This window comes from Mesocricetus auratus, unplaced genomic scaffold (assembly GCF_017639785.1).
Source record: "Mesocricetus auratus isolate SY011 unplaced genomic scaffold, BCM_Maur_2.0 Super-Scaffold_4256, whole genome shotgun sequence".
NCBI lineage: Eukaryota > Metazoa > Chordata > Mammalia > Rodentia > Cricetidae > Mesocricetus > Mesocricetus auratus.
Genome location: NW_024429182.1, coordinates 78,130,313 through 78,154,792, shown reverse-complemented (window position 1 = coordinate 78,154,792; position 24,480 = coordinate 78,130,313). Strand labels below are relative to the sequence as shown.

Genomic DNA, 24,480 nt, shown 5'->3' with positions numbered 1-24,480 from the left:
CATAGGCACTCTAACAAATGAGCTACAGGCCATGCAAAAACATTCTTTATTAATCCACTGATAGTGTTTCATATGGTTTTTGTAGTCCTTTCTGTTTGTTTCTGTCTGTGACACAGGCTCTTAATGTTTAGCCCAGGCTGGCTCCAAGCTCATACATGATCTTCTTCAGTTCCCATAGTGCTAGGGTTATTGGTATGCAGTAGCATGCCCAGCTTAATAACCCTTTTTGATAATTCTGGAGCTCTATGGTGCATACAGTTAAACTACTTATTGGGTCTACCAGATTGGAAACCAATAATTAAAGGGGCAGGTTGACACAGATTTTCACAGAACCTAGGCTGGTCTTGAATTCACTTTTTTGAACCTATCTCAGCCCCCCAGAGTGATGGGATTACAGGTCTGCACCACCATACCCAACTTTTGCTTTATCATTTTTGGTTTTCTCTGTGGTTTGGGGAACCAATAACTTGGTCATTTGTGATGATGGTTCCCTTTCTACTTGCCTTTCCTCTCAAGGATTTGGGCACTATAGAATGAGCTGTCTGCTTAATTTGTTCCAGACACTCTTAAGGTTAAAGCAGAAGCTGGAAGACTATTCAGGCAAGTAATATCCTCAGATTATGAGGCAATGCATCTCTTCTCCAGTTCAGTAAGTCTATAGAAAGCTGGTGAAATTGTCTGGTTAGCCAAGGATAATGAAGACCAGTGGGGTGCAGTAGTAGAGTCCTCTAATTCTACCATACAAGAAGCTGAGGCAGGAAGATTCAGAATTCCAAGCCAGCCTGAGCTACATTATCTTAAAAATGTAATCAATAAATCAAGTTTTAAAAGGTTAATCTTGGTTGGAGAGGTAGCTTAGTTGGTAATATGTTTGCCTAGCATACATGAGACCCTGCACTTGATCCCCAGCACCATGAAAACTCGGCATGGTGCTGCACACCTGTAACTCTAGCACTTGGAAAGTGGAGGCAGTTCAGGGCTAGCCTCCGCGGCATAGCAAGTTTGAGGTCAGCCTTTGAGCTCATGAGACCCTGTTGGGGCAAACAAAACAAAAACAAGCTAAATTCACATCTCCCTTCTGCTAACTAACCTTTCCCTATTTTCCAGTTGTACAGATCATAAGGTAAGAGGGACTTCTAAATTAGAACAAGAGTATGTTATTTCTGGTTCCTCTTAGATATATGGCTTTTGGATCAAAGCTGTAGACAGAGTTTTCTTTGGGCTGCCAGCTCACAAATGACACGGAGACTTACTAGTTATAAAAGCTTGGACTTAGCTTAGGGTTGTCCCTAACTAGTTCTTTTAACTTAAATTAACCTGTATCTTTTAATCTACGTTCTTTTACATGGCTTGGTTACATTTACTCTGTACTACCCATCCTGTTTCAGGTTAGTGACTTTGCCTTTCTTTCTCCCCTTGTTCTCTCTCTGCTCAGAAGTCCCACCTATCTCTCCTGCCTAGCTATTGGTTGTTCAGCTTTTTATTCACCAATCAAAGCAATATATCTTCACAGTGTACTATCCCACAACACAAAGCTACATAGTCCATCAAGAGAAGGTCACATAACTCTTGCACTACAAGTGTGTATTGTGGAATGAGCAGCTTATCACAGATAAGGACCTTCTATTCCTCTTTTGATTTTAGCAAAAGGCTGGCATCTCACTGTTGATTTTCTGTTCCTCCTCCTCAGTTAAGGAGGCTGATGCATAAATTTATCTCCCTGACCACAAGGTAAGCATGTCTAAACTCTTGCCTAAGTCAAACTTTATAATTTAGAAGACACATGAAAATGTAAGGAGAGACTGGAGAGATGACTCAGTTGCTAAAGCATGTACTGTGAAAGCATGAGGACCGGAGTTCAATCATCTGCATCCATGTGAGAAAGCAACAGTCAGGTGTGGTGGCATATTTATGCCTGTAATTCTAGCTCTGGGGAAGCAGAGACAGGAAGATCGCTGGGTCTTTCTAGTCACTAATTTTGCTGAAGAGGTGAGATCCTGGTTCAGTGAAAGACTCTCAAAAAATAAAGTGAAAAGCAAAGTAGAAGATACTCAGTGTCTACATGTGGTCTTTGCACATGCGCACACACATACACACAATATAACTAAAGTCATATTTTATGCAAATTGGGAATCATGCAACATCTCAAAATGTTGCATAAGTATAAAATAAATAGATAAAGAAATCTGGTGATATTCACAGCAGTTATTTTTGAATTTTAACTAAAATTACTAATGTTAATGGAATTTTATTACCCATCAACTACTATATGCAAATAATGAATTATAACCTCTTTGTTTTTAAACAGGAAGGAAAACTTCCTCTGCATGGAAAATGACATTTTTAAATATCAAATCCGCAGCCTGGGCATACTCTCTGATTACACTAGGAACTGAAATGTTAAGTTCTTTCTTCAGTTTCTACTGTGTGAAACTTTTCTTGGAACTGTACAAGATTTCAGAATTGGCCTTCTATCAATCCCAGGTACATGCAAAATATTTACTCCTTAAATGTAGGACAAAGCTCTCTTTCTTATGGAGGTATTTTACTGTATTTTTTAAAGTTTTTTTTAATTTTAATTTTAAATAGCTTGTTTTACATGTCAATCCCAGTTCCCTATTTTACTGTATTTTATCAAAGAGTGGATTCTTCACACACCTGCAAGAGTTATTAAAAAATGAATGCTGTGATGATAAAAAAACAAACATGTAATCTCAATACTTAAGAAACTGAGGGAGATTGCTGAGAATTCAAGGCTGGTCGAGGCAAAATAGAGGGGTCCTATCTCAAAAAGAAGGAAAGAGAAGGAGGGAGGGAGAGAGAGAAAGGCAAAGGGAATAGGTTGGGAGAGAAGAGAGGGAAGAAGGAGAAGGAGATAATGTCTTAGTCATGGTTACTATTGCTGTGATAACCATCATATCCAAAAGCAAGTTGGAGAGGAAAGCGTTTGGCTTACACTTCAACATCATAGTACATCACTGAAGGAAGTCAGGGTAGGAACTCAAACAGGGCAGGAAGCTGGAACAGGAGCTGATACAGAGGCAATACAGGAGTGCTGCTTACTGGCTTGCTCCCCATGGCTTGCTCAGCCTGCCTTCTTACAGGACCATTTTTGCTCAGGATGTCACTACATGGACAGGGCCCTTCCACATCAGGCCTAATTAAGAAAATGTCCTACAGTCTTGCCTGCTGCCCAGTCTTATGAAGGTATTTTCTCAATCGAGGCTCCCTCCTCTCAGATGACCCTACCTTGTACCAAGTTGACAAAAAAATTAACCAGCACATATCCTATACCTTGAAAAGCTTCATAATATTGACAGATTGTATTATAACTTATCATACATGAACCAAATGGATAGACACAATGTTTTTACATTTTCTCTTGTGCTTTGTGACGTTGCTTATTACAGAACTACATATTTACTATGTTGATTTTGAGTTGATTTATTATTGGTATCTTAATCTTTCTTAGTGTAGATAGGCAAAACGATGTCTTAGAAGAGTAGAGAAATGACTCATTGATTTAGAACACTTTTTGCTCTTTCAGAAAATGTGGGTTCAGTTCCCAGCACCCATATGGTGTCTCATAGCCATCTGTAACTCCAGTTCTAGGGAATCTGATGTCCTCTAATGGCTTCCATGAGTCCCAGACAAGCACCATGGTATACATGTAGACAAAACATTCATAGACATAAAAAATTAACAAGAGGAAGGGCCTGAATTTCATGAGGAAGTATGGCCTTATGTGCCACAGTGGAAGACATAATCTGGGTTCACTGCTTTGATCCCAATGGTGTTCTATTCAGTTAGCTAGATGAATTGCTTATCTTCCCTGTCTGCATCGTCTAATTTTGTAAGTTGGGAGGAATAACAGTGCCTATCTCAGAAGGTCATGCTTTTTTAAAAAAATTAATAAAATAATACATGTAAACACTTGTACTATACCTGAATGCAAAATAAATAAACATTGGATTTTGAGCCATCCTGCCACTATTATTAGTGGTTATGAATAGTTCTGAAAACTGGGACTTTTCCCGCTTCAGATACAAAACAAAACAAAAAAAATCATGTTCTTCCTTCCTGTTTCCTGCCTCCCCTCTTTTCTTCCCTCACTCCCTTCTGCTCTCTAGGTCAGTGTGTAGTGCAGTCAGGTCTCAGACTCAATGATGCTCCTCCTTCAGCCTCCAGGGGCTGAAATTACAGGCATGCTCCACCATACTCAGCCTCAGGAGTCATTCTCATCTTGAATGTAGTAGTCTACACTACTAACAGCTATACATAATAATCCTATGTGTATTTTTTCTCCTTAGGTAATTTTAATGATCTGTAATGTTCTGAATGACCTGAGTGGGTCTTTTCGAATGAACTCTCAGTATGATTGCTGTCTAAGTTACCACTGTTCCCTGTTTGGAGCCCTTTTGCATTCGGTGGTCTTCCTGCTCCCTTGGTTCCCATGGAAACACTATCAAGAAGGTGACTGGCTGAATGGACTTCATCTGGCAGTGTCCCTGTGCGCCTTTGACAGCACCCTTGCCTGGGTGCAGCAAGCCCAGTGTCGCTTGTTTGCAGAGACTTTCCCCAGGCATGAGAGCCGGCTGCAGCTGATGAAAATTAACCAGGTGGCATCCCTACTGGGCTCCACCAGCATCCTTTTCTGTGGCCTCATCTCTCACAACATGGAAATCCTGCCCAATTTTCAGGTCGTTGCTGTCGTCATTGCTTTCCTGGCATCTACCAGCCTTTACAGTGGCATGTTCCATATGAGTCATTTTGAATGTAAAAGAAGCCCACAGGAAACCTTCCTCTCTGAGAGTGAACAGGAGCTGGCGTGGACCTCCACCATCTTACCAATGAGGCAACTCTTGTCTCAGAAGAACTTCCACCTTTTCCTCATCATGAATTTCTTTCAAGTCTTTCACTTGACCTTCTTCAGTAACTTCATGATGATCTTTGCAGATAACCTCATTCCCATTGAGGTTCTCTCTTCTTCCGCAAGGAGCATCATGTATGGGGCTGGCTTCATCTGCCCTCAGGTATGTGAAGATTCTCCATGCGTCGTCTTAGGACTAAAATGAACTCTTCACTGTCTGAAGAGGTAAAAAATGTGACTAAATGAGTAGTGTTCCTAATTGACTAGCAACTCAAATAAGAGAAAGAGCTCAGATGCTGTACAGGATCCCATAGACACAATGGAAAAGCAAATGAAAAGCAAGCAAGGGAAGAGCACAGTGAGGGCCAAGCAACATGATTAAAAAGTTATGTTTATCTATCATGTGCATTTATGTATTTGTTTTGAGACAAGGTCTCACTATATAACCCTGACTGCCATGGAGCTTGCTAAGTAGACCAAGATAGCTTGGAACTTAGAGAACCACCAAGTCTAGACAATTGTGTGCATGTGTGATTTATGCATGTGTCCGGGGTGACTTGTGGAGGTCAGAAGACAGCTGGAGGCATGGTTTCTCTCTTTCCATCATGTGGGTTCCAGCGATTGGACTCAGGTGTTTCAGCTTGGTGTCAAACCATCTCTATGAACAGTATTTAAAACATTTGGCTTTGGATCTAAGCACCAGCAAAGCTGTGGAAGAAGTAAATGGCTTCCTTTGAGTGTATATTTTTGCTTTGTTTAGGCATTTACAATTTTGTCTTCATGGAAGAAATCTTAGAAGGGGCAGGAAAGAAAGACAGGGAAAATCAAGGCACATAGAAAGGGAAAGGAGTCCCTCACCCCTGCTGGCTAAGAATCAAAGACGCTTATAAACAAGATTATGAATCACATCCGGAGTCAAGAGTTTAGGCCTGGAGTTCCTTATGACCTACATACCTTGAGGATTCCTTTAACCTTTGACCTGTGTGTTTTTTTTCTACCAGTCTCTCAATAACCACCTTATAATCTCATTTAGTAAACACTAAAACAGTTTGTACTTACTCTTCTCTTCTTCTTTTGCTTTTCTTTTCTCTTTTCCTTTTGAGACATTGTTGCTCTGTAGCCCAGACTGGCCTAAAACTCATGGCAGTTCTACTTAGCCTTGGGAAAGTGCTGAGGTTACAGGTGTGAGCTGAAACACCCAGCATACGTAACCTTTAACACCTTTATCAATAGAACTGGAAAAACCATTGAAACTATCTATAGATAGCTATTCTTAGGACTCTTATGTGTAACTGGGAATGATGGCTTATGCCTGTAATCCTAGTACTCAGGGAGGCTAAGGTAGGGGGGACTGTTACATGTTTGAGGCTAGCCTTGGATACAAAGTAACACCAAAACCTAAAACTAAACAGAGCAAAACAAAGTACACAACAAAAAAAGACACTTAAATGTTACCTTTTTGAGAGGCCCAAAGCTGTACTACTATTCTTTTCTCTACGCCCTCCCCATCACTTCTTAGTAATTGCTGATTAAAACAAACAGACAAAAAAACCCCACGAGTCAACCTGATCAAGAATTCATGAAGCAGGGTTTCAAAACACTTGGCTAAAAGCCTGAGTTCTGGGACTTCAGAGCGCTATTAAAATTCCATGGCCATGACCCTTATGGACAATGGTATGTTCCCTGTTAACTATTTGGAGTGCTGACATATTGTTACCTTCAGCCAACTGTGTTCTCTAAATCTATGACTTAACCTAGCCTGTGATACAGATTTCTTCTAATTTTGCAATTAAATAATGGGTAAAACTTGGTATTTAGACTTTTTTTTTTGGTTTTTACGAGACAGGGTTTCTCTGTATTGTTTTGGAGGCTATCGGTCCAGCCCAGCCTCGAACTCACAGAGATCCGCCTGCCTCTGCCTCCCGAGTGCTGGGATTAAAGGCGTGCGCCACCACTGCCCAGCTTTATTTGCCCCATTTTTAAATAAGTTGTTTTCTAATTTTTGTTCATCATGTATTTTTAAAAACCATACTTTATACCTATCTTCTATTTTTTATTTTAATCTTGTGTGTATTAATATTTGTGTATGTGTGTGCAGTGTATGTACACATGTGTGCAAGAGCATGTGGAGGCCAGAGAACAACCTTGAGTGTCTTTTTCTCAGGTGCTACATACCTAGTTTTCTTCTTCCTTCCTTCCTTCCTTCCTTCCTTTCTTTCTTTCTTTCTTTCTGAGACAGGATTTCTCACTGGCCTGAAACTCACCAAGTAGGCTGGATGGGCAGCAAACCCCAGGGTTCTGCTCATTGGCCTGTGTCTTTTTTTTTTTTCTTTTTTAAGCTGGAGTCTTGCTATGTTGCTCAGGCTGAATTCAAGCCCAAGATCATCTTGCTTCCTACTCTCAAGTGCAGGATTCACACATTTGCCCCAAACTCAGCTCTTGTATTTTTATTAATGAGTTATATTGACCCTCTATAAAAATTTAAATAAAATCTATTATCAGATAGATTGCTTATATTTTTCCAATTTCTTAATGGCATAGAAAGTGAGAGTCAAAATTGTTTTAGTTACTCTGGTCCCTTGAACATTCCTATGAATTGTAGGATCAATCTGTCAATTTCTATGCAAACATTATCTGGAATGAAACACAGTCCTCCTACCTCAGTCTCTGCTAGCTTGGATTGCAAGTCTGTATCCTTAGGCCTGGATAGATTTTTTAAAAATTTAATTTTAATTTTTTGGGAATTACATTGTAGTTACCTCATTTACCTCCTTCCCTGTCCTTCCTCCAACTCCCACTCTCTTGCTGTCTCTCAAATCCATGGCCTCTTTTATAAATATATAAATATACCTTGCTCAGTCCATAAAATGCTACCTGTATGTACATGATCTCAGAGCTGACCGCTTGGCATTAGATAATCAGTTGAGGCTTTTCCACGGGAAAACCTGTACCAGATTTTCTTTTTTAGACCACCAACTAGCTCCCGAATCATGACATGGAGACCTCTTATTAGTTATGAATGCTCAGCCTAACTTAGGCAAGTTTCTGGCTAGCTCTTTTAAATTAACCTGTTTCTCTTTATCTACCTTTCGCCTCAGGGGGTTTCACCCTTTCTTTCTGTATGTCCTACTTTCCTGCTTCTTCGGTGTCTGGCTGACTGGTGGCTTCCTGGTTGGTCTCCAGCTTCTCCCTCGTTCTCTCCTCTTTCTTCTTCTCTCCTATCCAAGCCTTTCTCCTATTTATCCTCTCTGACCTACAACCCCACTTATCTTTGCTCTGCTTAGCTATTGATGCTCAGCTCTTTATTAGACCAATCAGGTGCCTTAGGCAGGCAAGGTGAAGCAGCAACACATCTTTTCATAATTAAACAAATGCAACACAAACAAATGTATTACACCTATACATCATTAAACAAATGCAGCATAAATAAATGTCACACACCTTTACACAGTTAAAGTAATATTCGACAGCATAAACAAATGTGACACATCTTTTCCTAGTTAAAGTAATATTCCACAACAAAACCATTTCTTCTGGTCCTAGTGTTTCCTAGTTGCCCATAGTTCTTTGTCTAGGATTAAAGCCTGGCAAACTGTCCCCTTTCCATATTAGCATGTCTGTTGAAGTTGTCATTGTTCAGGTCTTGTGTAGATAGCTATATTGATGAAACTTTGTGGTTGTAGCCTCTCTGATATTTCTAGGAAACAGAATCTCACAACAGATTTCCTGTTCTGGCTCTTACCTTCCTTTTGGCACCTTATTGCTCTGCTTATAATCTCTGAGCTTTAGGAATTGTTTTGTGGATTTATCAGTTGGGACATGGTCTCCATATGATCTCTTGTTATCTGCATTTTGATCTGTTGTTTTTTGTAATGGTCTCCACCTGTTGTAAAGAGAATTTTCTCTGATGAGGGATGAGATCCTCACTCATCTGTAAGTATAAGGATAAGTATTTAGAATGTAGTTAGTGATTATGCCAGTTTGGTAAAGTGTAGATTGTAGGTTCCCCTCCAAGATCCATGACTTTAGCCCTGGATAGTTTGCTAGGTTTCCAGTACCAGACATGAATTCCTTCTTGATGAGAAGGTCTTAAGTTCAACTAGATAGCTGCTGGTTATCAACAAGGTATGCATGCCACTATTGTACCTTTATGGTTATGATGCCATGCTGGCTGTTGTGGTTCATAGGCATCATAGCTGAGGTAGGACTGTCCCATTCTTTTCCTCGGAAGCTTGCATGGTGCCTTTTGGTGCCATGAAAACTAGTTCTCTGGAAGGAGTCTTTCAGGTCAGATCCAGTTCAGGTCCCCTGGATCTTGTGTTGAAAGTGCATAGTGTCTTCAGCAATAGGAACTTACCTCTGGGAGGTAACCAAGGGCAACATCAATAACCTATAATGTTTTTGGGGTCTCTTGAATAACCCTATCCAACAACTCAAAAGAGGGCTTCTCATGTCTAGTTTGGGGATTTTTTTGTTGGCTATTCTGTTGCTCTTGAGTGGAACGTTGTCAGTACAGATGGGAAATTTTCATTTAAATTATGTATGTATATGCAGACTTCTTTGTATTATTTGTAATTTTTGATAGATAATAGATGTCTTTTGGCTTTTTCAGGAATCCTGTTACTTTACCCTTCTCTCTCTATTTATCTATTTTCCTTCCCTAATTGAAGCCACCCTTTCCCCATTTCCCCCTGAAAATTCCCTTTTGTACCCTGTTCTCCCTTCTCTATTGCTCATACCCCACTTCACGGTCCCATTCTACTTTTCTGGTTTCTGTAGTTACCCCAGGTTATATGTACACATCTGAAGATTTGGAGCTAGGAATCGCAGATGAGACAGAACATGTCACATTTGTCTTTGGATTACATCACTCAATATGATTTTTTCAAGTTCTATCCATTTATCTTCAAATTTCATGATTTCATTTTTCTTTACTTCTGAATAATATTCCATAGTGTTTATGTGCCACATTTTCATTATCCATTCCTTAGTTGAAAGATATCTAGGTTGTTTCCATTTCTTAGGTATTATAAATATAGTGGCAATGAACATTGCTGAACAAATTATGGGAGTTTGCTGAGTAGTTTTTTAAAGATTTATTTCTATGTGTATGAGTGCTTTGTCTGCATGTATATATGTGTATCCTGTGCATGTCTGATGCCTGTGGAGGCCAGAAGAAGGGTATCAAATCACTGAAGTTATAGATGATTATGAGTCAGTATGTAAGTGCTAGGACCCAAACTCAGGTCCTCTGCAAGAACAGCAAGTGCTCTTACCCTCCACCCTGGTTAGATTTTTAAAGATTTCTTTTAACAGTGTTTTGTAGTCTCCTTTTTTATTTAAATATATTTGTGTGTGTGTGTGTGTGTGTGTGTGTGTGTGTGTCCTTGCCTTAGTGTGCATGTAGTCTAGAGTCTGACTTCAGTTACTTTCCTCAGTTGCTCTCCACTTTATATTTTTGAGGCAAGGTTTCTTACTGAACTAGAATTTGCCATATTGGCCAAACTGACTGGTCAGTGAGCCTCCAAGATCTGTCTGTTTTTGCCTACCCCCAGTGCTGGGCTTTCTGACACTCAGTGCCATGTTGAGCATTTATGTAGGTGCAGGGGATCTAAATTCAGGCCTTTGTGTTTGTGTAACCAAGTACTTTACTCATTCATTCACCTTTTACATTATACCAGTAGTGTATAAATGTTGCTTGGTATTCTCACTAACACTTGATATAATTAATCCTTTTCACTTTAACTATGTTAGAAGGCATGCCATGACATATTGCATTTTTGATTTTCTGTGTGATAATGATGTTGAATATCTTCTCAAGTGCTTGCTTACTTTTCAAACTTTTGTTTCCTTGTTTTAATTTTCCATGTAGTCCAGGCTGGTCTCAGGCTTGTGGCAATCCTCCTGCTTCAGCCTACTGAGTTCTGAGGTTACAAGTATGTGTTATCATACCATGACAGCATTTTGTCAAAATTTTAATTGGTGTATTACTTAATCTTCATATTATTGAGTTGCAGAAATTCTTTGTATACTCTGGATATATGTTCTTTGTTAAATGGATGTTCAGTAAATAGCTCTTTCTCTCATAGTACTGTAGATTGAACCTGGGCCTTGCATAGTCAAGTGCTCTACCGCTAAGCTATACATTCAGCTAGTAAATATTTATCTTAGTCTTGTCCTAGCTGCTAAATGTTAAAAGAAATATGTCCAAAAGATTTTAATGGCCTTCTTCCTTAAGCCCTCACAAGAACATATGAAATACAAAGCTGCCTTCATTTATTCTTCATTTCTAGGTAAATAATGCTTGCATAAAATATGGTATTAAAATGATAGCTAATGAGAATTGTCATTGTTCAACTAAATGACTTTAACCGCTTTAAATAATTGGGCACAGTAATGAGGTGACACTATTTCATTTCAAAAAGTTGAATAAATGGAAGGATAAAAGAAGGAACAAGCCAGGTTTGGTGACTTACATGGTTACTCTAGCACTCAGGAGGCTGAGGCAGGGGGATTGGTATGAATTCCAGGCCAGCCTGGGACATAGGTTGAGAATTAATCTCAAAAAGAGAATATACAAGTGGTCTTCCTCTCATCCAAGCTTAGCTTCTGAAATCAGGTGTGTGTGAGATAGTGTGACTGAGGATGACAACTGTTCTTTCTCTCCAGTTGCTGTTTAAGAGTTCAGTGGCATCTAAGGGTATTGGAATCTTTTCAAAGGAGAATCTTTGGCTCCCTGTTTATTAGCTGTGTGATCCTCAGCAAGTTACTCAACTTCTCTGTGTCTCCTTATCTTCATTTATAAAAATGAAAATAAAAATGGGACTTGTCTAATGCAGTCACTATGCTGACTGGCTAAAAGAAAACACATGTTAGCACACAACAATGGCTCAGACTAGACACCAAGACCTCAACACTGCCTCCCTCACTCTGGTTTGCAGTGGGTTTCTATGGGTGGCTTTGCCAACACGCAGGTGAGACAAGCTGTTTGAAGATTTCTACTGAGATGGACATATGAAAGAAAAGCCAAATTCTCTCTGTGGAAGGCTTTACTTTCAGACACAGTCTTTCTCTTTGTTATGATGAGCCTTTGTAATAATATTATTGGTCCACGTGTCTCTACATATTGGACATAAGAGTAATAGCTAGAAATTATTGAATGTCTTATACATTGACTGTGAACCTAAATGAGGGGGGAGGGGAGTGATTGGGATATTGCTCATTGGTAGAATGCAATAAAATAGAGCAAAAAGTAGAGAGGGGAGAGGAGTTAGACATTAAAAAATGTCTCTTAGGCAAAGTAACTTGCCTTTGAACACACAGGCAATTAGAAGTGACAGAGCTGGTATTCAGACATAAGGCTCTGATTTCCCAATCATGCAGTTTGCACTCTGCCACGTTTCTTGTGTTATTCTTGACTTCTTGCATATTTCTGTATTAGAGACTGATATGAAGCAACTTCATTTCAGAAAGTGGACATGGGTGACTTTATAATACAATTGTACAAAGGAGCATCCTGGAATTTGTGGGTGCTTTATGTACTTCTCCTCTAAGAATTGCCAGTCACTGAGCCACTGTTTCAGCCTCTAGAAAATAAGCTCTTGTTCCTTGAAAGTAGAGGAGTTAGCCAAAGAGTGGGCCAAAAGGGAAACCCTTCTGTTTATTAAAGAACATTTGTATTCGACTTACACTGTTCAAAATCCTCTTCTATTGTAATGTACATACATTTGGCTAGTAGAAACTTTTCTGGGCTAAACAATGCACTTTTCATGTTGAAAACAAAGAGTGTCCTCTGATCTTTGAATGCATGTGTGCGGACATGTAATAGACTCTTCAGTCTAGAACAATGAACGGCTTCAGAAATGGGAGCAAAAAGACACAAAAGGGAAAAAAGTTATTGGTGTGAATCTGTTGGAATGCTTAAAATCTATAACACTTACTCAGAAGGAATAGACCTAGCTATTGTGTAACAGACTTCTCATTTCAGGATAAGGGGCATCTCAGATTTACCTCACAGTGTGGACAAGGAGATGCTTAGTAATGACCCATCTTGAGTCAATGCTGGGTTTTGACCTCCAATTGTAAACGTTGTCACTCTTTTGGTTTTGGTTGAGCTTTCCACTTCCTGGGTAGTTGATATGTTTTATGGAAATAGTAACAGTTTCTTTAATAGTCAAATAACATCAATGCCAGTAGTTGTTTTTTCTTTTCCTCCCTTTTTGGCAGTGCGGGGGTGGGGGGGTGGAACTCAGAGCTACGAGTGTGCTTTTGACCATCAAACTACGTCCCCAGCCTTTCCATTTTTTTATGTATGTGGATGAGTCATCTATAATCCCAGCATTTGGGAGGCTGAGGAAGGAGAATTACTGATAGTTCAAGGCTAGCCTGGGCTATATGATAATTCCCAGGCCAGATGAGGTCACAGAATAAGACTTGATCTCAAAATCAAACCAAATCCACAAAAACAAGACAGTCTAAGCTGTGATGTAACAGATATTGTACTTCATAAGTAACTTAGTTTTGTAAGGAGACACTGATTTTGTCATCACAGGTAGGCAGGATTAATGGGTGGGACGGGTTCCTTCTTAACATAGTGCCAATCTCTTTTCCTTGCAGTGCCTGGTACTTCTAGGTCAGTCCTGGCTGAAGAAATATGGTTACTATAAGATTATCTTGATTTCTTTCTACCTAGAAGGAGCAGCTGCCATTGTCATGTTACTTCTGGGACAGGAATACTATTACTGTTTGGCTGTTTATCTCACTGTTATCATGTAAGTAAATGCCAGGTCTATTTCAGCACTATACCACACTTTTCCAGCACCCTTCCAAACTTGGAGATATCTTTAATCTGGTTAGCCGGAGTTATAAGCATGAGCCACCACACCAGGCTTAACATACTTGATCTGAATTGGAGTTGAATTATCATTTGTAGGCTGGAATATTGCACTTCTCAATGAAATAGTTTGGCTATTAACAGCTTGTATTTAGGAAGTATTTCATATAGTAGATTTGTAGCAAAGATAATCTCTGTTTTTGTTTGTTTTTTGTTTTTGTTTTTCGAGACAGCGTTTCTCTGTATTGTTTTGGAGGCTGTCCTGGAACTCCCTCTGTAGACCAGGATGGCCTCGAACTCACAGAGATCCGCCTGTCTCTGCCTCCCAAGTGCTGGGATTAAAGGCATGTGCCACAAACACCCGGCTATAAACTCTGTTTAATAGCAGTACAGTGGCTCACCCCTGTAACCTGGCACTCAGAGGCTGAGGCAGGAGGATTGCCGTAAGTTCTAAATAAGCCTGGACTATGAGTAAGACTGTGTCTCAAAAGAAAATAAAACCAACTAACCAACCAACCAAACAAACAAAACATATAACAACAACAATAAAAAAACCCAAACCAAAAAGCCTCACCAAGGGACTATGAGATGATTCAGTTGGTAAACTGCTTTCCACAGAAACTTAAGTGTCCTTGGCACCCATGTAAACAGCCAGACATAACAGCATGCTCTGTAACCCCCAATGCTTGGAATCAGGGCATGGACCATGGGGTAGGGAAAGCAAGATCCCTGGAGCTCACTGGCCAGCCTACCTAGCTGAACTGGTGAGCCATAGGTTCAACGAGAAAGACTTTGTTTTAAAAATAAGATGGAGGGCTGGAGAGATGGCTCAGCAGTAAGAGAGCTTACTCCTCTTGTAGAGGCCCAGGTTCAGTTCCTGTCACCCACATGGTGACTCACAACAGTCTGTAACTCCAGTTCCAAGGAGTTGATGTCCTTATCTGACTTCTGTGGGCTTCTATACATACATGGTACACATACATAACTCCAGTCCCATGTGCTGGGACTGCCTGCATGTATTACTGTGCCCAGCTTTGCTTGTTTTAAAATTATTTTATGTGTATGAATGTTTCACTTGTATGTGTGTACCTGATGCCAACAGAGGCCAGAGGAGGTTATAACTCTGGGATTGGAGTTATAGATAGTTCTGAGTTCCCATGTGGGTGCTGGGAATCAAACCTGGGTTCTCTTAATGGGCAACCAGTTGTCTTAACTGCTGAGTCATCTCTCCAGGCCCTGTTTTGTTTTGTTTTTAATAGATCTATGCTTTGTTGTTATAGAATGTTCATATGTGTACAATATTTTAATTTTTTTCTAGGGTGATTATACAAGCCTCTTTTTGCTTATTTAACTTGCCACTGGCTGACATGGTTGATGCAGATTTACTGAAGTTTAACGGGCAGTAAGTATATTTGTTCAGCTATTAAGTACAAAATGTCACAAGGACTTACCAGAGTCTCTATAGCTCAGTTATATTGACACCAAAAATACATACCAGAATAATGATCCTAATGGCTGTCCTGTTACTGGGATCAAGGGAACAGAATATTGTAGGACGTTCATGTTTCTTCACCCTGGGCAACCTTTCCTTTTCTTGGTTTGCAATGTTGTGGTTTGAACCTCAGGGCTTTGTACATGGTAGGCAAGTGCTCTACCCTTGAGCTATATCCCTTGCCCCTGGCAATATTTTCCTATTTCTGAAAGGACATCATAATTTTTATTGCTTAGGTTCACAGCCAGTGCTACATCAGGTTTAAAGTTTAGGAGCCAAAGCGAAATCTCAATTTGTTTTCTGTTGTACGGATTGCAATTACCAAATGCAAATACACATAAACTGCTCATTGTCAGATAATTACCAAATGCAAATACACATAAACTGCTCATTGTCAGATAAGCAGAGTGATACCTCTCTGAAGTCTCAGCCTCTCAAGACTGTTGCTGGAGGATCACTTGACTTCTAGGCCATTCATATGGCAAGACCTTGTCTCAATAAATAGCTGTGTGTTGTGACTCACACCTGTAATCCTAGCACTGTGGAGACTGAGGCAGAAGGATCACCTCAAGTTCAGGGTTTAACTGAGTTGAACATAGTGAATTGCAATTCAACTGGGCGACATAGTCTGCCTCAAACAAACAAACAAACAAACAAAAAACAGCAACAAAAAGAATAACAACAAAGGAGTTACATTCTATTATCCCTTAAAATTGAGGAACTAATATTTTGTGATTACTAAGATATTTCTATAGATGTTTACTTAAATCAAAGGGAACTTCACATGAAGAGGCCTTTCACACATAGATATGCATACATACTTGAGCACGGAAATACAATAGATGTGCTGGGACAATGGAGCACACCTTTAATTCCAGTACTTGGGAGGCAGAGGCAGATGAGTCTCTGTGAGTTCAAGGCCAGCCTGTTCTACAAAGTGAGTTCTAAACAACAAGCCAGAGCTACATAGTGAGACACACACACTGTCTCAAAGAAGAAAAAAGTGCAACAAATGTGATTTATTTTAAGACCAATGCTTTTTTTTGTCTGTTTTAGGTCTCCCCTTTCCTTGATGGTTTTTGGCATCAGTGCTTTGTTTACCAGACCTGCCCAGTCTTTAGCTCCCATGTTGATACTGTCTAAGCTAAACCAGTATGGATATGGAGAGCCAAACAACAGGTAGAGTAAAACAAAACAAAACAAAACAAAAACCTTTGCTGTCATGCAAGCAAATTCACCCTTTCCCATTAACTATAAGAAATTGTCTTGACGCCTGGCAGTGGTGGCGCGCGCCTTTAATCCCAGCACTCCAGAGGCAGAGGCAGGCGGATCTCTGTGAGTTTGAGGCCAGCCAGGTATATAGAGTGAGTTCCAGGACAGCCTCCAAAGGCACAGAGAAACCCTGTCTTGAAAAGACAAAACAAAACAAAGAAATTGCCTTGAACTTTGGATATTGTTAGCTATTAACTCAAATGTCTCAGTTGAGTTGTAATAAAATGTCTTATTTCTGAGGACTTGCTTATATGCTAGATAAAACAATACTGGGAATTAAATAAGAATAAGGAGCATCCATAGGGCTCTAGAGATTACAAAATACTGAGATAGGTCCCACCAAGCCTTGGGAAGATAGCTGAGTGGTAGAGCACTTACTTAGCATACAGGAAGCTCTAGGTTTGATCTTCAGTATCACAAAAATAAAAAGGATTGTACCAGAAGTACACAGGTACTGTGATTATGCCCCAGTCTGCCTATGGTCAGGGAACACTCATGGGCAAGGGACTCTATAGATCCAAGTGGGAAGAACAGGCACCTGCTAAGACCGAGCTCCCTATTATGAGTAGGGATCTTAGACCTTCTGTGGTTTTTTTTTTTTTTGTCAGAGCTTTGTAGTTTTCCTTGTGTAGATTTGGCTTATTTTTTCAGGCTTATATCTAAGTATTTTATATTGCACTAATATAAGTAACATTCCATTTGTAATTTAAAATTTACTTGCTTATTTCTTGTAGATAAGAAACACATTGACTTTGTTGGGGTAGGCTATTTTGCAGTCTTTTTTATAATATTTTTTAGTTCTGGTAATTTTTTTCTGTCAATTTTATGGTTTTTCTATATAAACAAAGGGTTTTACGTTTTGTCACAACTTCTCCCTCTACCACTTTATTACAAACACCTTCAAATACGTGGAAATATAAAGTTTGACCATGATCACATGTAGAGTCAGCTGTGTGTAACCCTGTGTGTGCCCCTATCTTCCGATTATCAAGACAGACATCTTCTTTTTCCTCACAACTTTTTGTTACAAACATTTTTTTTGGTTTTTTGAGACAGGGTCTCTCTGTATTGTTTTAGAGACTGTCCTGGAACTCACTCTGTAGACCAGGCTGGTCTCGAACTCACAGAGATCCATCCGCCTGCCTCTGCCTCCCGAGTGCTGGGATTAAGGGCGTGTGCCACCAACGCCTGGCTATTATTACAAACAATTTAAATACACAAAATAGCTTAAAGTACAGAGAAAATTCATATAGTCACTCTTAGATTAAATAATTGATAATGTAAATATTTGTTTCTAGAAGCTTGTATCTTTGGTTATTCAGTGAGTGTGTGTGTGTGTGTGTGCACCAGCAACCGTATGTACACGTTCTATGACAAGAGTTGGTTCTCCTTCCCCTGTAGGGCCCAGGAATTGAGCTTTAGTTGTTAGTCCTGGCAGCAAGCACCTTTATCTACTGAACCATCTTACTAGCCCCTGACCTGAACCTCCTAAGTGTTGGGCTTACTGAGATGAGCATACACTTCTATACAGTACTTCTTCGTGGAGTACATATAATCTGGTACCGGGGATTGAACTCAGGGCTTTGAACAGCATTTGCATCTTTTCTGTAGAATGTACAGGAACTCTTTCATAATCTCAGCTTCTCCATATACTAGGTGACTGGTTTTCTTATTCAAGGAGCTGCTTATTCAAGTCTCAAGCAAGTTTGTGGTAGAAAGCTATGGTGACCAAAAGGGGGAGAAGACACTTGATGTGATGGCTATACATCTCTCACATTAGCTTATTCTTAGAGAGTTGTGACAGCAAGGGAGGAAGAGCAGGTGTTTTTAACTCACTCTGATTATTTGTGTTCTCAAAAACACAAAGGCCCCACAGTCAAGCTTCTCAATCCCATTTGTAGAATCACAAGCTCCAATGGCCAGGTCACACCCCAGACCAGTTCAATCAGAAACTCCGGAGGTATGATACAGCCACCAGCATCTTTGAAACTCCCCACCTTTCCTCTTGTGCAGCCAAGGGGAGGAACCTCAAGATTTATAGCCTTGGGAACAGCAGCTCTGAACACTAATTCTTGCTGGCTTAGCAACATGACACGTTGGCAGCCTGACATGTTGGCAAACCAGTTTTGTGATACTGTAACCATTTTCCGAGATACAAGCTCATACTGGCACTTGAATATCTTTTATCTTTTAAGTGATAATTAACCCTTGGCCTCTGGTGGCCCCATGTGGCTCATGTTACCTGAAAGTCCATAGGCTAACTGTAGCTCTCAGCAGGTGTGCTTTGCTGAGTATATCTCTGTTCAGTTGAAACCTCTGACAGGAAGTTCAATTCCTGTCTTGTTCCCCAAACCCCTTCCACTCAGAGAGTCTATGAACAAAGAAAGGTACCAGAAAGCCCAGTTCTACATTCTTGGTGGCTGCTGCAGCTTCTTCCTCTGAAGTTGCCAACTGCCCAAGTCCCTGCCTAAGCACTCAGCTTTTTACTATATGTGGGCACAAGCCCAGCTTGTGGCAGACATGTCATCATCCTGTGCCTACAACCTATAAAGTTTTCCAGCTTTCGTTTGTGGGCGCGGCTTCTTGTCTTGATCTCTAGGACTGGAGAACCTGCCCAGGAGTTGCTTTGCTCAAATAAACCTGTTATACCTTTTCAAATGGGCTTGATCAGGCTTACTGCATTGGTGGAGAAACCTATTGTGATGGTGGTGTGGGACTAAACCTATTAAGCTCCACCAGTGTGAAGAACTGAGCAAGTGTGTCTATTGAAATAAATGTCACTCTAGCAGATAAGCTTTCTAGCATTTGACTCTTCTTTTCCTTCCTCCCTCCCTCCCTCCCTCCCTTCCTTCCTTTCTTTTTCAAGACAGGGTCCCTCTATGTAGTCCTAGCTGTCTTAGTATTCACTCTGTAGACCAGGCTGGCTTTGAACTCAGAGATTCATCTGCCTAAATGCAGTAGTACTGCCAGTGAGAAGCTGAGGCAGGAGATAGTGTGAGCTTTAGGCCAGGTTGGTCTACATAGTGAGTTTCAGGCTAGCCTAGACTAGAGTAAGACCCTGTCAAAGAGAAAAAGGAAATAAAATTATTTTCTGCAAGAGATTATTTTACTATCTGTTTAATGTACATATTTACTTCTTTTTAATTGTGTGTGTGTGTGTGTGTGTGTGTGTGTGTGTGTGTGTAACTCCTGCTAAAAATTACATGAACTATGGGGCTATAGTTCAGTGGTAAATCACTTGCCAAGTGTGTGTGAACTTCAATTTCTGGCATTGCAAACATGAAGAGACAGTTTTGAAATTATAGAATAAGTTATCATCATATTACACAAGAGAATGCACAATCAAGTTCTAGCATTTTGTAGAAAAGACCTCCTCCTTTCATTTGCTCAACTAAGTAGATTTGTGTTCTTTTTTGGCAGGCATTTGTGGAATTTTTGCCATGTTAATACTGAGCTAGGAGCTAGAGTCCTAAGGTTTGGTCCCTCTCTGCTTACATGGCATTAGGGAGGCAGAAGGGCAAGTACAGTACACCAAGCCAAGTCCAGAGTTTAGAAAAGCCACAATGCAAAGGAACACAGGCTTGTGATTGGTTACTTGCACTGGATGCATAACGACACCCTCTCTATGTGCCAGGAATGCCCTGCAGTTTTGGCCAAGCTCCTGATACTCCACAGGACATTAGGAATTCAAAGGTACATTTTTACCAGGGGTCATAGGCTGCTGGTTTGATTCACTGGATTACACCGTCATCTACTGGCCTGTTGTAGATAATTTATTAATAAAATTCATTATTTAAGAAATAGCTTTTGCTAGGTATGATGGCTTATACCTGTAATACTAGCTCACAGGAGACTGAAATAGGATTGCCATGAGTTTGAAACCAGCCTGTACTATACAGTGAGTTCCAGGCTAGTCTGAGTTGTAGTGTAAGAGCCTATCTAAAAATTCAAACCAAACCAGATCTGTGATCAATCTGATTTATATAAATGCATGTTTCTTTCTTCCTTTTTTTCCCAATGCTGGAAATGTGATCCAGAGCTTGGGACATGCTATGTAAATGCTCTACCATTAATCTCTATCCCAAGCCATACAAGTGTGCTGTTAAAAGTTGTGTGTGAGCCAGGCAGTGCAGGGGCACTTGGGAGGCAGAGGTAGGTAGATCTCTGTGAGTTCAAGGCCATTCTGATCTACAGAGTGAGTTTCAGGACAGCCAGAGTGATTACACAGAGAAACCCTGTCTCAAAAAACAAACAAAAAAGGTTATGTATGTAGCATTCCTTGTGAATGCTATATCCTATCATAGAGATACTTGCATATCCATAGTTATTACTGCTCTATTTACTATATGTAGCAGTGAATTAGATCCAACCTGTGTGTCCATCTACAGATAGATAATGAGTCTGATACATATATAAAATAATATGAATATTATTCAGCTCTAATCCCATACATGCCTTTATTCCCAGCACTTGGAAAGCAGAGGCAAGATTTCTGTGAGTTCAAGGCTAGCCTCATTTCCATACAGAGTTCTAGGCCAGACAAGGCTCCATAGAACATGTCTAAAAATCCCCAAATAAAATAATAAATTATATATATATGTATATATACACACATATACACCATTTTTGCTGGTTTTCTGTCTTGACATTTCATAATAGATACCTTCAAAATTGTATTCTTGAAGAAACTTTAAAGAGTGTCTTTTTCCTCCCTCAGTGGCATAGCAGACAACAATAGCAAGAACTCAATTCAGATACAAAATGAAATCTCAGAGTGACTAACCCAAATAACGTTTTCCTTTTTCAATGGCATAGTAGACAACAATAGCCAGGACTTGACTCACCTTACAGCTTCAAAATAGCCTCAAGGTTTGTATCATAAAACACTTGTTTATTTATTTAGTGTGTGTGTACATATATATGTATGCACATGTATGTAGAGGGCAAAGGTCAACTCAGATGTCATTTCTGTGGTACTATTTCATTTTTTACATAGGGTCTGTCACTGGCCTGATGCTCACCATGTAAATTAGGCTGGTTGGCCAGTGAGTCCCAGGGATCTTCTCTTATCTCTACCCCCCCAGTGCTGGGGTTACAAGTACACAGCATCATATCAGGCTTTTTATGTGGTTTCTGGGGCTGGAACTTGGGTCCTCATGCTTACATGGCAAGCATTTTCCTGACCAAGCTATCTTCCTAGACCACATGGTTGTATTAACAGTTTTCTAGGTTATTAATATTGAGTTTGTTTATGCATATAATCTTTGTTTGTTTATTTGCTTGGTTGAGATAGCTTTTTTTTTCCTATGTAGCCCTGACTATTCTGGAACTTGCTTTGTAGACCAGTCTGGTTTCAAACTCTCAGAGATCCTCCTACCTGTGCCTTGGCAGTGCTGGAATTAAAGGTATGTACCACCATCCCCAGCCAATATATATATAATCTTGGCAAGAAAACAAAAAGGAAAAGAAAAAAGAACCTACAGCATCTAACACCTTCCTCTTTGGAGTCTGCATAGCTATTATAGGTGCACAAAAAGAACTAGAAAAAAAAGCCAGCAGTTAGAACATTCCATGCATTGCCTCAGATTTGTATTTTGGTGAGACGCAACTTCCTTCTTCCCCTTCCCCAGCATTGTGAACTGGAAAGACAGCATTAAAAGCTGGCAAAATGTTAAAGTTGGAAAGTACATATGAGCGCATGTATGTTTAGAAATATAGAGGTAAGCACTTATTTTGAACCAACGTTTAAGTCTAGGCTCTAACTCTAGTAGATACAATTGTTTTCATTGTTTTAAATTAAGAACATTTGGTCAAAAAGATTACAGCCAGGGCTACATTGCTTTACTGATACCATGTCAGAGATGGGGTTCTGAAATTGGGGCCGGAATTCTAGAACCACAGTAATATATGTACTTAGGGTTTTTCCATAGAATTATGCCAATGTTAATTTTCACCCCATAGCATTTCCTGTTTACTTCTGTAAATGGACCTAGTGTTCCATTGCAAAGGGGTCAGCTGAGGAAACTATTTAATCCAAAGGAGGGAGTATCAATCTTAAGGTGTTTATGGAGAAACACTAGACTATTCCACTCCCACCCATCCCTTATAGTCTTCATAGATGGAGGTAGCAAGTTATGTATTTGTGAGTTTTCCTGACTCAAAGTCAAAAGAGACTATCCTGCCAGGTAGAACTGAAATTTCCTTGGCCTTTTCCAACATGAGCGTGCCTTTCCTTACTGATACTGACTTGACTTACAACTCCATTGACATAACTGCCTGTTTTTATGACTGGTAGTAAAAGTCATTTCATGGATGCAGCCCCAGTAATATCATGCACTTAGAAATGATATCAACAGGTAAAAGGAGAGTAGAGAGGAAACAGGCTTCACTTAAGCTTTGTGATTAGGGAAGAGTCTAAGTGTAATAGAATTTGAGGTGCTACTATGATAACATGTATTATGCCCCCTTTGCTTCATAGAGTTGACTTTGTAAATGGCTTAGCAGGTGTAAGTTAAAGTAAGGTGTACCAGATGGTAATATTTGGGGATATTATTACTTACAATTAGGTAGGTTTTTTCTTTTGAAAGAAGAAAATAATGAGAGAAAATGGGGTGAATGTCATTTTCTCATAAGGAGAAATATCATTATAATTATACACTAAAATACATTTGTTTATGGTTTCTTTGCTTCTGCTAGAAGGTAGGGCTTGTTGAGTGCCAAGATTGTTTGCTCTACATCCCAAGAACCTAATGTAGCAAATGTGCTGTAAATATTTGGTGAAAAAGGCATAAACCAAGCTTATGAATGAATGAGTGCATGTGCCATGGTGTAAGTGGGAGTCAGTTGTCTGTGTGTGTCCCAGGATCAAATGTGGCTCACTGATCCATCTTGCTTGCCTGAAGAATTACTTTTATGCTGGACATTCCTTCAGAATGTTGGTGTCTTACTCACTGTTCTATTGCTGTGAAGAGGCACCATGATTAAGGCAACTTATGAAAGGAAGCAATTAATTGGGGGTGTGTTTACAGTGTTAGAGGATGAATCCATGATCAACATGGTGGGAAATATAGCAGCAGGCAGGCCTGGTGCTGGAGAGGTAGCTGAGAGCTTACATATGATCTGCAAGATGGAAGCAGAGTGAGAGCACTGGACCTGACATGGGTTTTTGAAATTTCAAAGCCCTCCATAGTGACACACCTCCTCCAAGAAGGCCACACCTCCCAATCCTTCCTGACAGTCCACCAACTATCCGGAAACCAGACATCCAAATATATGAGCCTGTGGGGGTCACTTTCATTCAAACCACCATAGTAAGGTTGGAAATGAGAGGTGAAGTCATTCTGACAGAAAATTAGCTAAATTAGTCAATGAGTTCATCCATATTCCAGTAGAGAGAGGAGAATCAATTCTCTAAAATCACCTCCTTGACTTGGAATAAAATTTTAGGAGAAAGAATAAATGTTGAGAAAGTAGAAGAAGGCAGACATGATGGATGCCTGTAATCTCAGATGAATTGTCCCTAGTTTGGGGCAGTCTGATCTATAAAGCAAGCTCCAGGCCAGCTGCAACAAAACCCTGTTTTGAGAAAATGAAAGAACTTGGGAGACAAATCTTGAAGAGCTTCAAGACAGCCTGCGAACTCACAGGTACTTTGGGAAGTGTGAAGCCATTCAATGATGACTGCAACAAAAGCTCAAGTGTTCCTCGTGGATCCCCCCAGTCCCTCTCCCTTCCCACTGCCCTAGAATAGATGCCCGGTTGTTAGATTCATTGGAATGTTTGTTCCTTTGCTGCCTTTGAGCATGTAGCCTAAGGGTGTGTGTGTGTGTGTGTGTGTGTTAATGTTATATGCATGTGCAGGTACACATTATGAAGGCCAGAAGAGGATGTTGGCTGTCCTTCTATATCACTCTATACTGCTTTGATACAGAGTCTCTCATTAAACTTAACCTTAGACTGGCAGCCAGAAAGCCATATCCATCCTCTTCACCTACAAACCTCAGCATGGAGATA

At 40.0% G+C, this 24,480-nt stretch overlaps 1 protein-coding gene across 9 annotated transcripts in view; it reads left to right on the top strand.

Annotated features, from left to right (window-relative positions):
• LOC101831360 (transmembrane protein 180) overlaps positions 1 to 24,480 on the top strand; it is a 32,051-nt gene that overhangs the window by 4,562 nt on the left and 3,009 nt on the right. For 4 of the 9 annotated variants that reach the window (XM_040755263.1, XM_040755235.1, XM_040755239.1 and 1 more), the window contains exons 2-6: positions 2,309 to 2,484; positions 4,311 to 5,033; positions 13,487 to 13,641; positions 15,022 to 15,105; positions 16,252 to 16,374. In XM_040755263.1, coding sequence (XP_040611197.1) covers positions 2,335 to 2,484; positions 4,311 to 5,033; positions 13,487 to 13,641; positions 15,022 to 15,105; positions 16,252 to 16,374 — 1,235 coding nt within the window. In that variant the 5' untranslated portion in view covers positions 2,309 to 2,334. Of the gene's footprint in view, positions 1 to 2,308; positions 2,485 to 4,310; positions 5,034 to 13,486; positions 13,642 to 15,021; positions 15,106 to 16,251; positions 16,375 to 21,282; positions 21,337 to 21,808; positions 21,873 to 22,097; positions 22,188 to 24,480 lie in introns of all 9 variants that reach the window. The other 5 variants (XM_040755242.1, XM_040755253.1, XM_040755247.1 and 2 more) reach the window with 5 other exon arrangements.